Genomic DNA, 16,356 nt, shown 5'->3' with positions numbered 1-16,356 from the left:
GAACAAAATAAAAATAGAAAACATGTCACTTAAGCTTGTTCTTCATATGACTTGTTTTTAGAACGTTCTCCAATGTATGAAAGGTTTTCACTGCTTTTCTGTTTTTGAATATCAGTTTCAGTAATTCATATAATATTTTCAGTTCCGAAGAAAACCGGTGAATATTTCGCTTGCATAACATGACATGGATTTGTGAATATGGAATTTTCCTAATAAACAAAGACATTTCACAGCATTCTGCAGATCCTTACGAAGGTTGCATTGTAGAAACAAGATAATTTCCATTTTGATGTCAAGGAGTGTATTAAAAAGTGTATTTTTACAGCATGAGAAATGAGCTGCGGGCCAAAAGTATTAAAAAGTTAAATAGAAACTTCCAAAATGTTTGGGAAATAGGACATTCGTGGAAAGTGCCTTATTGATTCCTCTCCTATTTTGCAAAATGAGCATTGAGACGAGACCCCCTCCATGAATTTGGCTAAACGTGAGTTGCAAGGGTAAAAATTGTGGATTGTTTTAATGTGAAGTTCTTTCACTTTGTTTGGAATAAAAAAACTGATTGTGTTCATTCCATAGCTTTTCAAAGGGGATGTGAGGGAAGGAGTTCCTCCAAAATGCAAGAGCCGTGGGAGGGCAACCTCTATCTAAACTAAGCGTGTTCCTTATGTGTTTATCACATTTGCTGTCAAGAATGTTCCTTCCAACAATCATTAAACTTGGAGAAACTCCTTCCACCAGCCCACCCCGGAGAGATGACTTAAACAGTTGCAAAAGCTGGGCTGGGATTCCCTTAATCACTCGTTCATAATCAACAGGATCCATGTCGATATTATGTTTTTGAACAAACATGTTATAGTTGTATGATGTTCCATTTCTATCAAAGAAATCAGAGAAAAAAATGATGTTTTTTTCCAGGCATTGTTTGTGGAACATGGACTTGTTTCTGTGCAACATGTATTGGTTAGGGCGGCACGGCGGTCTAGTGGTTAGCGCGCAGACCTCACAGCTAGGAGACCAGGGTTCAATTCCACCCTCCGCCATCTCTGTGTGGAGTTTGCATGTTCTCCCTGTGCATGCGTGGGTTTTCTTCGGGTACTCCGGTTTCCTCCCACAAAAACACGCTAGGTTAATTGGCGACTCCAAAATTGTCCATAGGTATGAATGTGAGTGTGAATGGTTGTTTGTCTATATGTGCCCTGTGATTGGCTGGCGACCAGTCCGGGGTGTACCCCCGCCTCTCGCCCGAAGACAGCTGGGATAGGCTCCAGCACCCCCGCGACCCTCGTGAGGAAAAAGCGGTAGAAAATGAATGAATGAATGTATTGGTTATTCCACATAATCCATTTGTGAGGAGAGAAGTTGTGTTTGAAGGCCAACTTCCATGAATCCAGGGCTTGCTTGTGAAAAAGGGATAACTTAACAGGTAACTTAGAACATTTAAAGTTACAAGTCAGCAGGAACTTGAGGCCACCACATTTTTCAAACAAAAGGTTGGGAAAAACAAAACAAGGACTTTTGTCACACATCAGACATTTTTTGACCAATTTGATTTTGAACACATGGTTGAGAGTTTCAAAGTCAAAGGCATTGAATCCTCCTTCAGAATAATTTCTAATCATTGTGTTCCTCTTAATATACTCTGTTTTATTTCTCCATAGGAATTTAAGTAATGTAGTGTTGATGGCGCAGGATGTTTTTCTGTCAACATATAGTGATAGGGCAGGATAAACCATTCTAGAAATCCCATCAGCCCTGGAGAGCATTATCCTTCCTTGTAAGGTGAGGTCCCTCTGAAGCCAACATTTGAATATAGATTTAGCCTTTTACACTTTTGGAGAGAAGTTCTCAGTTAGCCGCTCACTTGTAAACCCAAGATACCGAAGAGAGTTTTTAACAGTAATTCCACAGACCGATTGCTTGTCTGTCTCATGAATGAACAGAATTTCACATTTCTTTCTATTGATGACTAAACCAGAAGCCTTGGAAAAAGCCTCCAAACCCTCCAAGGCTGATGGGATCTGCTGATTTCTTAGAAATATACACGTATCATCTGCTAGTTGACTAATTAATAATGAGTGCTCTCCAATACTGATCCCTTGCACATGAATACAGTTTACAATGTGTAGGTTCAACATCTCAGCTGCAATTAAAAACAAAAAAGGAGAAATTGGGCAACCTTGCCTTATACCTCTATTAAGTACAAATCTTCGGGAGGAACCTTCAGATAAAGCGACACTACTATCAATACCTTTATATATAGTCTGGACCATTTTTTAAAGCCACCTCCAAAGCCCAGGTGGCCCAGAGCTGTATATATGAACTCATGTTCCACAAAGTCAAATGTCTTGTAAAAATCTAAAAACAGAATGAGTGCTCCATCAACAAGATGTGAATAATCTGCAGCACTAGACGGACATTGTCAGATATGTGACGGCCTTTCATGAAACCTGACTGAGATGTGTAACTGAGATGATCTCTTCCAAACAAAGTCGTATAGTCTTTTAGCATATAGGCACGTCAAAATTTTGTAGTCTGAATTCAGCAAAGTAATGGGTCTCCAATCTTCAATATAGAGAATATCCTTATTGGGTTTCGGCAAAAGAGTGATGATGCCCTGTTTCATTGTTTCTGGTAATTGGCCTCTAGTTAGAGCTTCATTGAAGACACACAAAAGCAAATATTTGATCTCATTCCAAAACGTTTTGTATAATTCAAAAGGTAAACCATCAGGGCCAGGACTTTTATTAAGGGGTGCTTTGTTTACAATGTTATCCATTTCATTTATTGTTATGGGGCTGTCACATTTGGCAGAGTTATAAGAAGATATTTTTGGTATGAAGGGATGAATTGTTTGAAAAAATGATTTACTTTCTTCACTATCAAAAGATGAGGAGTACAGATTTTGATAAAAGTTTGACACACATGTTTTAATTGCTTTGTTATCAGAAATAAGAACATCATTTATGTAAAGTTTATCAATTCTTTTAGTAGACCCACGTTTCTTCTCCAAGCTATAAAAATAATTAGAATTTTTTTCCCCGTGTTCCAACCATTTGGCTCTTGATCTATAAAAGCCCCTCTAACCTTTTCAATGTATATCTTATCTAGTTTATCTCTGAGTTCGTTTAATATACATTTTTCACTTTCACCTTCACTTTTAATTTTACGCTTTTCCGAAGACTGCTGTTTATCCCCCTCAGAATCTCTTCATATTCTTTAGCTTTCTTTTTAGCAAGTTCTTTACTAAAGCCAATAGAAAAAAAACTCTACATTCATGTTTCAACAATTCCCACTTCAAAAACATGCATCAGAACTCCTAAAAACGACCTGTTGAGAAACCAAGAAACTTCCTCCCTTCATCCTTTCTCACATTGGCACAAGTCATTGCACAGAAAATGACAATAATAATCATTTAAAATAATCATGTCATTACATTACATCTCTCCATCCAGCACTCGAAACTAACCAGCGAGAAAGTCGATTTTATGTAATTGATAGTTGCGGCCACTAGATGCCAGTGTTTCCTTCACAATCTTTCCTCCATGACATCACCGGCCACTCATCACGTACACACCCTCATGATCTACGCGAGAAAAACCGTACATTTCGCTATTCAAATGATAACGATGAGGTAATAATTTAAAAACATGTTTATTATTGTGGCCAGAATATTAGGCATGGTGACTTGGCAAAAAAACGTGGTGTGGCCGCAGCTGTAGTCTAGTTCCTGCTTAAAGACTAGAAAGGACAGCTGTAGTCTAGTTCCTGCTTAAAGGCTAGAAAGGACAGCTGTAGTCTAGTTCATGCTTAGAGACTAGAAAGGACAGCTGTAGTCTAGTTCATGCTTAAAGGCTAGAAAGGACAGCTGTAGTCTAGTTCATGCTTAGAGACTAGAAAGGACAGCTGTAGTCTAGTTCATGCTTAAAGGCTAGAAAGGACAGCTGTAGTCTAGTTCCTGCTTAAAGGCTAGAAAGGACAGCTGTAGTCTAGTTCCTGCTTAAAGACTAGAAAGGACAGCTGTAGTCTAGTTCCTGCTTAAAGACTAGAAAGGACGGCTGTAGTCTAGTTTCTGCTTAAAGACTAGAAAGGACAGTTGTAGTCTAGTTCCTGCTTAAAGACAAGAAAGGACAGTTGTAGTCTAGTTCATGCTTAAAGACTAGAAAGGACAGCTGTAGTCTAGTTTCTGCTTAAAGACTAGAAAGGACAGCTGTAGTCTAGTTTCTGCTTAAAGACTAGAAAGGACAGTTGTAGTCTAGTTCATGCTTAAAGACTAAAGGACAGCTGTAGTTTAGTTCTGAATGAAAATATTCTCATAAGATGCCATTTCGAGGAAGTTTTTTTCCATAGGACTTAGGACTTCCCTAATGACCTTGGTAATAATCAGACCAAAGTATCCAAATGTTTCCAGAAGACAAGTCTAATTGGGCAGGACGTTTGGTTTTACAGGAGGGAGTTGAGTCATGAAGTAAAAGCGTGCATACTTCAGGGACCAGCATCAGCAGCGAGACCGAGTTGACTGAGGAAGCTGAGTCTAATCATCAGTGACGTTCTTATCTGGCTGAGCTGCTGCTGCTGCATATTCATAAAGTGCTGCCACAGCGTCTGCATAGAAATAAGCCAGCCGGCGCGGATACCAGCTCGTCAGGGAAGAAGCGCGGCTGATGCGGCTTTGGAAGAACATTTGGTGTTTTGAGATGGCCGTGGTGGTGAATGACAGAAGATAGTCTAAATATTCTCCGATGATATCAGGCTGGCTTAGCTTCCCAAACGCTCAGGGTGATAAGAGCGGAGCTGAGGGTGGAGGTTATGAAAACTGTCTTGGATTTGGTGATGGCAATGGTGCGTTCACATGATGCTCAACACTGGAATGATAATGATGATGAGTGTGTTTGTGTTGTTTACACCTCCTAATCCGTTCTGCTGGTGGCTGACTCCATTTACTTACACCCCATAGTCTCCATAGTCACCTTTACACTCCTATAACACGATATAGTAGACATAAAGAGAGAAAATAAGACATGAAATATAGAAACGAAATACAGTTTGTAACATTAGAGCCTTCTAAACATGAAATAACACCCCCATAGTCACCGTTACGCTCCTATAACACAATATAGTAGACATAAAGAGAGAAAATAAGACATAAAATATAGAAACGAAATACAGTTTGTAACATTAGAGCCCTCTAAACATGAAATAACACCCCCATAGTCAACTTTACACTCCTATAACATGAAATAGTACACATAAAGAGAGAAAATAAGATGTAAAATATAGAAAAACATTTTGCCAACACAGCAAGATTTATTCCTTCATATCCTACTGAAAAGCTGTGATAGATCAAAGCCTGGAAATTCCAAGCGTAAAGTGGCAGAGGGACGACTGTAATATCTAATACATCTCATATATACGAATATATCTCATTCATCGTGAACTCTTTTTATTTTTACAGCATGAGAAATGAGCTGCGGGCCAAAAAGGTTTCTTGGTGAAAGCGACTTAAGTCGCCTCGCTAGCCGTGTAGCCATCTTCTTGGAGAACGTCAATAAACGTCCAATCAAAGCCTTTTAAATAAAGATTGACAGATGGCAGCATGGAGCCGCTCGTCGCTAGAGGTTTTTCCTGCCGCACTTCCTCGTGCTAGCTAGCAACAAGAGCCTTGATGTTGCGCCAACAGGCAAAAGAAGAAACGCACCACAAAAGCCACGCGTTGCACCTGCACGCATGACATACATCCAACTCATAAATTGTCTTTATGAGCGTATCGCCCAGGATGGCGGGATCACCAGCACATGCCATAGAAGGGAGCATGCTATGCTAGCTGTGTAGCTGGCGGGCCTGCAGGCTAATTAAAGGCTTTGCATGGCTCCACCTGCTCGCAGTGAGCACACCTGTCCTCTCTTGAGGTGCCCAGAGGGTCTGCAGATGGGGGGGGTGGGTCGGGCCTGGTTGTGACACGCCGCTCCCAACCACACCATCGTCTCGGAGGCGGGCCAATTGTATGCATTCTTGAGGTCATGTGATGTGGCGCCCCCTATGGGCTGCGGTCAGAACACTTGGGGATGCACGCTAGCACGCATGTCACACAGATATCATGCTCAATGACTTGTGGACATTTTGCCTCATGGCGGCCATGTTGTCCCACCAAACGTGCTCAAACTTGACACGTGTGCTCGTCGGGCCCTAAAACGCGTGCGTCAGTTTTAGTGGTGATCCGGGTAAACATCCTGAAGCTGTCGCGGGTGTTTTGTAGAGCTGGGATTCCCACGTATGGGAGTTAATGACGCCGCCACCGTGTGGCGTACTTGTCAGAGAAGTAATAGTGCAGACAACACGGTAGAGGGCCGTGTTTTGACACATTTTATTTAGGAGTAAAAGAGTTTGATTGAAGAAGTGTGCGTGTGTGTAACAGGTAGATGTGGAAGACGTGCTCCATGTCACAGGACCTTCCTCATGAACGTTTCCTCTGCAGGCTTCAACAAGCCTGCTGGCGGCTCTCATGACAGCATCGAGTGTGTGTGTGTGTGTGATGAGGCACATCAAAAAGCCTATCGAGGGTGGGGGGGCTGTTTCTGTCTGAAAGTGGAAAGTTGTTGAAAGAGGACAGGAGGAGGCGGAGACGTTTCTTGCGGGCTGGTGTCGTAAGTCACTAAGAACATAAACTGCTTTGCTTCTCCGTCTTCATTAGGACATCAATGCCATAGCAGCTTGGAAGTTTCCCTGCTAGGAAGTCATACAAGTCATGACTTCCACCATCCAAACCAGGGGTCTCCAAAGTGCGGCCCGCACGAGTCACCTTGTCAAAATGTCATTTCACCGGAAAACCAACAGCAAACGTGGAGAAAACAGCAGTAATTCTACAACACCAGAGTCCAGACCTTTTCCGGCGAGGCCTACACACTTTGACACTTGGATACTTGCAAATATAATATATATATATATATATATATATATATATATATATATATATATATATATATATATATATATATATATATATATATATATATATATATATATATAAATATTTGCTCAGAGGTTATTGCTATATTGTGTTAATAATTCATAATTACTGTGTGGTTGGCTATGCCCTGTTGCTAGTCAAAAAATATTCAAAATATTCACATTTTTACCTCATACATGTTGTTTTGAAAAGTTGTCATTAGGGATGTCCCGATATCAGCATGAAAATGCAAAAATAAAAAAGAGTAAAAAATAAATAAAGTTGCACGTCTGAGAAAAAAGTTGCACATTTACAAGAAATATTTTTTTATGAGAATAAAGTCATGAATTTAAAAGACAAAAAAATCAAGAATCAGGAGAATCAAGTTGTAAATTTACAATAAAAGGTCATTTAAGGACATTTACAAGAATGAAGTCATACATTTCCAAGACCAAAAGTCATACATTCACGACAATAAAGTCACACATGTCTAAGAAAAAAAGTCATAAATTTACAGGAAAAAAAGTTGTACATTTTTAAGAAATTATTTTTTCTGAGAATCAAGTTGTGAATTTAAAAGAAAAAAAATGTAAATTTAGGAGAATCAAGTTCTAAACTTAAAAGAACAATTTTTGTCGTAAATCGTCATTCAACGTCTTTCTTACATTATGGAGAATCAAGTCTGGAATTTAAAAGAAAACATTTAAAATTTATGACAATCAAGTTGTAAATTTACTAGACAAAAAAAAGTATGAAGTTGTACATTTACAATTTTTTAAATTGTGAATTTATGAAAAAAATAAACAAAAATAGACCAAAAATTGTACATTTAACTTCATTCTTATAAATTCGCGACTTGATTATCATAGATTTACAATGTTTGTCTTTTAAATTTACAACTTGATTCTCATAAATTTAGGAAAGACTTCATAATAAGTCATCATGTGACCTTTTCCCAAGGACAAAGGTCACATCAGTCGAAGGTCACCCCTTTCATTGAGCGTCTCAGGCTATGCCTGTTATGACCTTGAGGCATGCTGGGTAGTCCAGCGGCAACAATATGAACTCTGGACATGAAGAGGATGTTAACTCTTCTTTGTTTACTTCTCTGGCGACCTGCTTGCTATATTTTGCGATCAAGCAACAAGGAGAAAGAGCATCACAAGCTACCCAGCATGCCCTGTGGCGGGAATATATGGGTGTTTTTTTGTTGCTGTGTTTTGTGTTCGTTGTACGGCCACGTGGTGCAGGAGGTAGGCTACTTTGTACGTGGTGTGTGTTGACGTGTTGCGTTGTTATGCTTTTTTCTCCTTGTTCCAGATTGAGTCCAACTATTTTGGCCATTCAAGCGTGCCGCAGCAGCACTGCCAGGCATGTCGCCGGCTACAGTTTTAGTGTTAAACCATACGAAAAAGGAACATGGATACGCTCTGCGGGCTGAATGAAGACGCTTGGCGGGCCCGATGTGGCCCGTGGGCCGCAGTTTGCAGATGAGATATTGCGAGCCGTGAGCAGGCTGGCACTCATCGTGTGGTCGGTTGTCCTACTTTCAACCTGAGGAGGAAGCGGCGGGGGGGCCGTGTGCTTGATCCTTGGCAGTGATAAGTGGGGGTCCATCTGGAGAAGATGGAGAAGAAAGCTTGTTGATGGGGGGGCAATTGGAATAACCTGGCCTGTGTGGTGACTTTGAAGCCAGCGTGGTATCCGTTAGCAGCGGCGACTCGGGGGACGCTATTGTTTTTCTGGCTATTGTGCATTTGGCTTTCATGTCCCCGCACGAGGAAGCTGCTCCTGAGGACGACGGAGCCTCCAGCCTTCGGACGTCTGGGATCTTTTTCCCCTCTTTCTTCTTGGCGGAATCTCCAAACTGGGTAAACGTTTCTCCGGCTTTCATGTGCCTGCCCGAGCATCTTGTCCTTGCACGCCGTTTTGCATGTGACTTATCAGCTCATTGCCTCCTCTAATGAGGAAGCTTAGACGAGGATACTTTTTACCGTCTTGGAGATCTGATGGTTGGGTTGGGAAGAAAGACGCCTTCATCTCAGCTCCCACTTTGCAGGCGCTCGAGTTTAGTTGGAAGCACAAATTTGCCACTTTGCTATTTTCTATCCATGTGCGAAGAACTTACTTACTTACGTATTTGACTTCAGTTTTGTCAGCGCTGGAACTGAAAACAGCAGAAGATTCTGATCAACTTTCCCTTTCGTTTTTTGGCCCAAATATTTCAACTTTTTTCTAGTAAATTTCCTTTTCATAATATTATTATGCCCACATTATTCCATATAATATTATAACTTTATTTTCATAATATTATAACATTATTACCATAATAGTGCAACTTTATTCCCATATTAGAAATGTATTCCCATAATATTATAACAAACCATTATAATATATAATTTATTATATATTATATTATAAACTTTATAATAGTCAAAATCTGTTCCAATTGATTATAACTATATTCCCATTTTATTATACATATATTCCCATAATATTATGCCTTTATTCCCATTCAGACCTTTTGACTTTATTCTCATAACATTAGAACTTTTTCAGCAACCAATTTTTTGTGATTGTTTCAGTTTTTTTCTTTCATATTTCACCTTTTTGTTTGTTTCTTTCTTTGGGCTTTGTCTTGATTTGGGAGTCGCCACAGCGGTTCTTTTGATCTGCATACTTTATGCTCCGACAATCAGCTGATTTCTTCTCATAATATTACAACTTTATTAAATATGATTAAATATTACTTTATTTATTAAAAGTACTGCCTTTTCAGTCCAGAAGCTGCCGCCAGGGAGAGAGGCGCTCCGCGCAGCTCCGGCCTCCCGGAGGACTTTTTTCTTTCTGTAAGAAGCGATTTGACGGATTTGGAACACAGGAAATGCAAATGCTGACCGAAGCGAAGGAAGGATTGGTGGATTAGTTTTAGACTCCTCATTTGCAGCGTCTCTTATTGAGCTATCCCTTTGGAACAACAGTCCTTTTTCTTTTGGTTCCCTCAGGTTGCTGGTCTGTGTTTATTTGGACAATAATGGCTCCTTTTCAGCAGGGGTAGACACCTACTACACTATACACTATACACACACTATATACCCACTATACACTATACACGCACTATACACACACTATACACTATATACCAACTATACACTATACACGCACTATACACACACTATACACTGTATACCCTCTATACACTATGCACCCACTATACAAGCTGTACACTGACTCCTCTAAAGTAGATCAAGTCTCCCTCGTCCCTAGGTGGAGTATTCAATAAAAGTGAGAAGAGCCAGCAGTTTAGTATACCAATATACTTTACAGCAGGGGTGTCCGAAGTAGGTTTGTTTATTGGTCCACGGCACATTCAGCAGCAAAAATGACCAAATCTAAAGTTGACAAAAATCAAGTCTAAATATTGACAAAAAGATGTCCTCTCACAAGAAAAGTCCTAATTTTATGAAAATAATCTTGTAATATTTTTGTTATTATTAATAATAATTATTATTAATATTGTTATTGTATTATGATTTTTTTTGGGGGGGGGATTAAGTTGAGGAAAAAGTTCTAATATTATGACACTGAAGTCCAAATATTGTGGGAGCAAAGTCAGAAGTGAAGTGAAGAAAGCTGAACTGGCCAACTCGCATGCTTTAATTTTTCGCTGCAAAAGTGTTTGGACACCCCTGCTTTAGAGTAGTCAGTGTGCAGCTTGTGTTGCGGGATGGATTTACTGAAAATGATAATAGCCCTTTGTGTTGACGCAGCAGTAGCAAGATCATTGTGTCTTTCACTAAGGCTGCTGAGACTGGGGGAGCTGCGGTTTATGGAGAGAAAAGATGCATTCCAACATGGTGGCCATTTTAGTGAGGATCGGAATAAAGGTGCCGTTTGTGTTCTTGTGTTCATGGTTTTCCATGAACCAGGAAGTACACTACGAACCAGAAAACAACTTTGGTGTAGATCTGTGGGTTTAAAACAACACACAAGTCGTCCTACCCGCCGACCTGCAAATGTCCTCCCCAGGTGCTTCGTGGCTTCTCGCATGACAGGAGATTTATGACGGCACCTGCGTGTTCCAGAAGGTCCTGAAGGTGGACGGAATTCCCAGCCGCTCCATCTGCGGAATCTTCAAGTCACGTTATGGGCCTGCCTGGGAGAGACCCCCCCCCCCACCCCCCCCCCCGCTTACACTTCAAAAGGCGTGTGGGGAACCCCCCCCCCCCCCCCCCCCCCTCCACCTGACGCTTTATCGTGCTCCAGAGTGGTGCACGGATACGTAAATCTCCACCGCATGGGATTCCTGTGGCGATGCGTGCACATTGTGGGGGGGGGGTGTCACGTCTTTCAAACCACACGAGTCCTGTCTTCGGTTCAGACTGGCCTCAGTCCCCGTTTTCACGTGTTCTCCCATGAGGAGGAACCGCAGCTTCCCCCAGTGCCTGCAGCACTCATGCATGAGACGCAATCACCTTGCTACTCACTTGCGTTGCCAGGTGTTGACAATAATGGCAGGGGATAGGAACATTTTTTTTATTGTAAATGTGTTTTGTTTTTGTTTCAGTGCATCGTGAGCAAGCATGTCGCTGTGTTTGATGATCTATGTGACGCCAGGTTATGACCCCATAACATAAACCATTTTTCAAAAATGAAATGTTTAGTGGGCATGCTGCGTGTAGTATTCTGGTCACTAGGTGTCAGTAATGTTACATGGGTGAGACGCGACCTTACGTTGAGTCAAGAAAAACAACATAAATCAAGTTGCAAAAAGTACAAATATTTATTTTATTATATTGAAAAGATAGTACCAAAAAATAAACAAGACGAAAGTTGTAATTAGAGGGAAAAGTTCTCATGTTGTGAGAATAAATTCCAAATATTATGGGAATAAAGTTGTAATTACAAGAAGAAAATGTTCTAGAAGAACGTTGAAAGGGTTGGAAAATAAAGAAAAGCAACAGAAATAAAATGCTTTATTATTACAAGAATATAGTGAGAAGAAAAATAATATATTAGTATCATGCAGTGGAAATATTTTTGAAAAAAATCAATGTTTTAAAAAGTTGTAATAATATGGGAAACGATCGGGCTTCACCCCCTCGTGACAGCTTAGTCTTCCTCTGTTCTTCTGTTCCTTGTTCATGCCCTTATTTTCTATTTCACTTCCTCTGTTGCTCTGTTCTGTTTTCCGTTCTTATCTCCCGCACCTGTTTCCTATTTTGTGTTGCCTATTTAGTTCAGGTGCGCGCTCCCTTCGTTGTCGGTTTGTTGTCTTGTGTTGAGTTGGACTTGCTAGTGCGTCGTTCTGCTGCATAGCGAAAATAAATATATTTTTACCTGCATTTGGGTCCTAATCTCTGCATCCTGAGGTCAAACATTAAAACTCACAAGCCGCACCGAGATACAAACATAGTGGTACGTGTGGAAGTGGTACGTATCAAAGCCTTTCTTAGGTTTAGAATAAATACATTTTGAGGCTAATTAGTTAGCCTGGTCGCTTGCTATGCTTCAAGCGTCAGCTGTCTCTTATGTCCCTGCAGACGTCCCGTAGCCTGTGTAAGACTCAAAGCTAGCGGTAGTGCATAACATGAGTCATTATATCTTATCATGTCTACTCTATTGAGTAATAGGAGTGTAAAGCTGACTATAGGGGTGCTATGTCATGTCTACAGGGCTCTAATAATGTCATAAACAGGTTTTCTATGCTCTATGAAAATATTCAATTTCTTAATGTTCTGAATCCTAATTCACTTATCACTGGTCGGGCCTGGAATCAATTAACAGCGCTAAACGAGGGAAGTGAATACAGCTTACCTCGTACTCATAATTGGGAAGTCCCTCATGCTCATGCGTGACATGTTAGCTTTTATGTGGCTGTGAGGAGATTCTTTGACAATGGGGGGTGATGTCCAAGGATGAGACCGCATCCTGTCAAAACAGGAAATGGAAAGCCCACTTCCGGCCGTAAGATGTTTTTTTAGTTCCTAAATAACAAAGCACATAGGATTTGATTGAAAGTGTTGAGCCTTTAAGGAAGGAAAGTATGTTTCCACTGACCCGCTTAGCAAGGCACACATCAGGATAGAAGAACAATCCTTTCATGCCGTATATCCCTGCTGTTGGGGGGGGGCTGGATTTTATACGCTGTACAGCCCCAGCCAATGACGTGCAGGCGTGGGGAGATGTCAGCGCTAAACGACGCCAACGAGTTCCCAGCCACACACTTCACAGCCTGACGGCTTTTCATGCATGAATTCTCCCTTTTATTCCTTTTCATACATCTGCGGCTGTAGGTAACCTCAGCTCAGCATACATACCTCTGCATGCGCTTTAAAACGTCGCTGTTGGTGTGATGGTCATGCCATCACAATGTTTACAATGGACTCATCAACGCTAACGATGCTGGCTAAGCAGTTTGCTATCGCAACATCGGTTTTGTAGCTCCGCCATTTTGCTTTCTCATGCACTTGTCGTCATTGCAAAGAATGTCACCTGCATGCTACCGTCTGCGGACCAGCTTGGGATGCCGTTACACAACACATGTGCACATGCACATCCCCCCACAATTGTGCAAACTACCTACACATTAATAAGATATAGTCGTAAATTTAAGAGAAACAAAAGTTGAAATACTACGAGAATAATTATTAAGAGAAAGGAAATTGTAATATTACGAAAATAAAGTATATATAGTGGTAGATTTAGGAGAAAGAAGGGCATAATATTACGAAAATAAAGCAGTACATTTAGGAGAAAAAAAGTCGTAACTTTATGTAAGACAGCCTGAGACAGCTTCCTGTTTTATATCATTTGTTTTTATGCAGTTTGCTTTGCATCATCTCCAGAATCATTCACTTATGAATATTGTAAATATCCACAAGTCCAAACAAATAAGTATTATAATCCCCTGACTTTTTTTAATGACTTCCATCTCATGCTGCCTTTTCTGAGCGCTTAAGCAATGCTTTCGTTAGCCAACCACCAGAGGGTGGTGTTTCACACCTCATCGGCCAGCCATCGTCTTTGGGCACCTGTTGGTCAATACGCTGTGACCAACGTCATCACACCTTTTTATGAAATATCATTATAGTCATTAAGCGCATTATTTTATTTCATTTAACGACTTGACGTTTTCCACTTTTTGCTTCCTACCAGAGGTGCAAAATTGAAATGAAAATATTTAAACTCTTAAAAACAATATTATTAAAAGTAAAGTAAAAATGACTTAAAATATTAAATATTGATATTAAAATCCGAAACCAAAAGTGTCGATGACATTTCGAACAGAAGAGAGCATGGCGTTGTGTGAAGAATTACTTGAGTTAACTTTATCGAACAATCAGTGAGTGTTTATCGTGCAGTATGTTATGAACGATGCTAACATGTAGCTCCTCCTCTTCCTCCTCTTCCTCCTCTTCCTTCTCTTCCTTCTCTTCCTTCTCTTCCTTCTCTTCCTTCTCTTCCTTCTCTTCCTTCTCTTCCTTCTCTTCCCGCTTCTCCTCCTCCTCGCTGCAGGTTGAAAGTGTTGGCCGTGTTTCCTGTCACGTGGCCTGCTGGAAATCCGATCCCTGCGCGGTGCTATCTAGTCCCGGGCTCGGAGGTGTCGCTCCGCCAGAAGCTGTGTGCCGGCTCGGTGCGTGGACGGGACGGACTTCCCATAGCAGAGACGAGCAGAGCCGCCTCACTTCCTCACTCAGCCGCTCACCTGGGCGCCCTCCCCGGCTTGCGCCATGGACCTGTTGACCACCGGCACCTCCGCGCTCCTTGTGGCCGCCTTCGCCCTCTCTTCCGCGGCTCTCAGTCACTTCGATACGGGTGAGTCCGCAAGCTCCTCTCGCCGCGGCGGACACATCCAGCGATGTTTCCCTACTCATGCATGGTTATTACTATATAGCTATGAAGGTTATGAACGTTATTATTGCATACTGCCGGCTAAGTGACTACTTTTTAACATTTTAATTGAGTCCAAATCTGCTTCATCTAAACAGCATCCTGAGATCCAGAACTCACAAAACTCGTCTCCTCTGGCCAGCGTTTAGGAATACACACAGGTGACACATCATTGAGCATAAAACCTAATTATATTGCAAAAACATCATTGAAACATAATTAGCGTCTCATTGAATTGTGCCACTGACTCCTAAAAGGCCTAAACTGTATTTGCAAAGTGCCAATAATAATAATAATAATAATAATAATAATAATAATAATAATAATTAATAATAATAATAATAATAATAATAATAATAATAATAATGGCTTCCTTGATTTCTTCTTTCTTGGCCAGGACTGAACTTATTGCTGACATTCTCCTGTGACTTTTCCAAATGAATGCACCTTACAGGATGCCGTAGTCTTGTGTGAACTAAGTATCACAACAATGCGGTCCAAGAAGGCAGAAAGGACGGGCAATTTTGGGGAGAATCGTCTGTCCACATCCTTAGAAATGTACCAAAAATGTATTTTATTTTGCTATGTGCTGGCAAAAATAATTGTGGCAATGAGCAAAACAACTAATTCACATCAAACCTGTGCTTCTGGCTTTGGAGGCAGCAGCTATACCATTACACCAGCAGGGACTGACAAGGGGTGAATTTTGCCATGTTATTCTCTTATTTTGTTATATTACAAAATAATTAACACTGAAGTGGCGCTTCTGGCTTTGAAGGCAGCAGTTGTACCATTACACCACCATGGACTGCCAATGGGAGACTTCTGAAACATTATCCTTTCATTCTGCTATGTGCTGTCAATCATTGTGGTATTGAGCAAAATAATTAAAATTGAACCGGCGCTTCTGGCTTTGAAGGCAGCAGCTGTACCATGACACCAGCAGGGACTGACAGGAGAACGGGTGCTGTCATTCATTGCGGCAATGAGTGCGGTGTCAGATTACTCGTCTTTGTTTTGTCAGCAGCGATGCACGAGGAGTCCCACGGACGGTGGGGTCCTACGCACAGTGTGTGTTGTGCGTGTAGGGGGGTGGGGGGCGGGACCTTGGGTTCCATTGCTGCACAGCTTTAAAAACAAAGTGCAGTCTTTCACGGGAGTGTCTGAACTGGTATGCGGTGCAAAAAACCCAAATGTTTGTCCGTTTCAGCCTTGGTTTTGCATCACACGTTCTCAAGCGTGCGTTGCGTGCACCACCTTCCCAGCTGCTTCCCACGCTCCATGGTTCCATAAGTGAGCAGATATCTAATAAGGGCGACCACACAAACCAGCCTCCCTCCCCCCGCTAGCTGCTGCTGCTGTAATTTGTGCCCGCGTTTCATGTCAAAGCAGCAAAATCCGCAGGCTTTCCTTTTTAATTTTTTTGTCTCTTAATTACACCCTCGGATTCCAAATTAGAGGGTCTGCCATCTGGGCTGGTGCGTAAGTACTCCCATGTGTACCTATGCATTAACAAAGTA

At 41.3% G+C, this 16,356-nt stretch overlaps 1 protein-coding gene across 1 annotated transcript in view; it reads left to right on the top strand.

Moving 5' to 3' along the window:
- The first annotated feature begins 12,825 nt into the window (after window positions 1-12,825).
- kremen1 (kringle containing transmembrane protein 1) overlaps window positions 12,826-16,356 on the top strand; it is a 63,544-nt gene continuing 60,013 nt past the window's right edge. Inside the window, exons 1-2 of the mRNA XM_058071180.1 lie at window positions 12,826-12,910; window positions 14,462-14,761. Coding sequence (XP_057927163.1) covers window positions 14,677-14,761 — 85 coding nt within the window. The 5' untranslated portion in view covers window positions 12,826-12,910; window positions 14,462-14,676. The remainder of the gene's footprint in view (window positions 12,911-14,461; window positions 14,762-16,356) is intronic.

The sequence above is a fragment of the Doryrhamphus excisus genome, chromosome 4 (assembly GCF_030265055.1).
Source record: "Doryrhamphus excisus isolate RoL2022-K1 chromosome 4, RoL_Dexc_1.0, whole genome shotgun sequence".
Taxonomy (NCBI): Eukaryota; Metazoa; Chordata; class Actinopteri; order Syngnathiformes; family Syngnathidae; genus Doryrhamphus; species Doryrhamphus excisus.
Note: the sequence above shows the minus strand (reverse complement) of the source record. Positions and strands in the feature narration are given on the sequence as shown.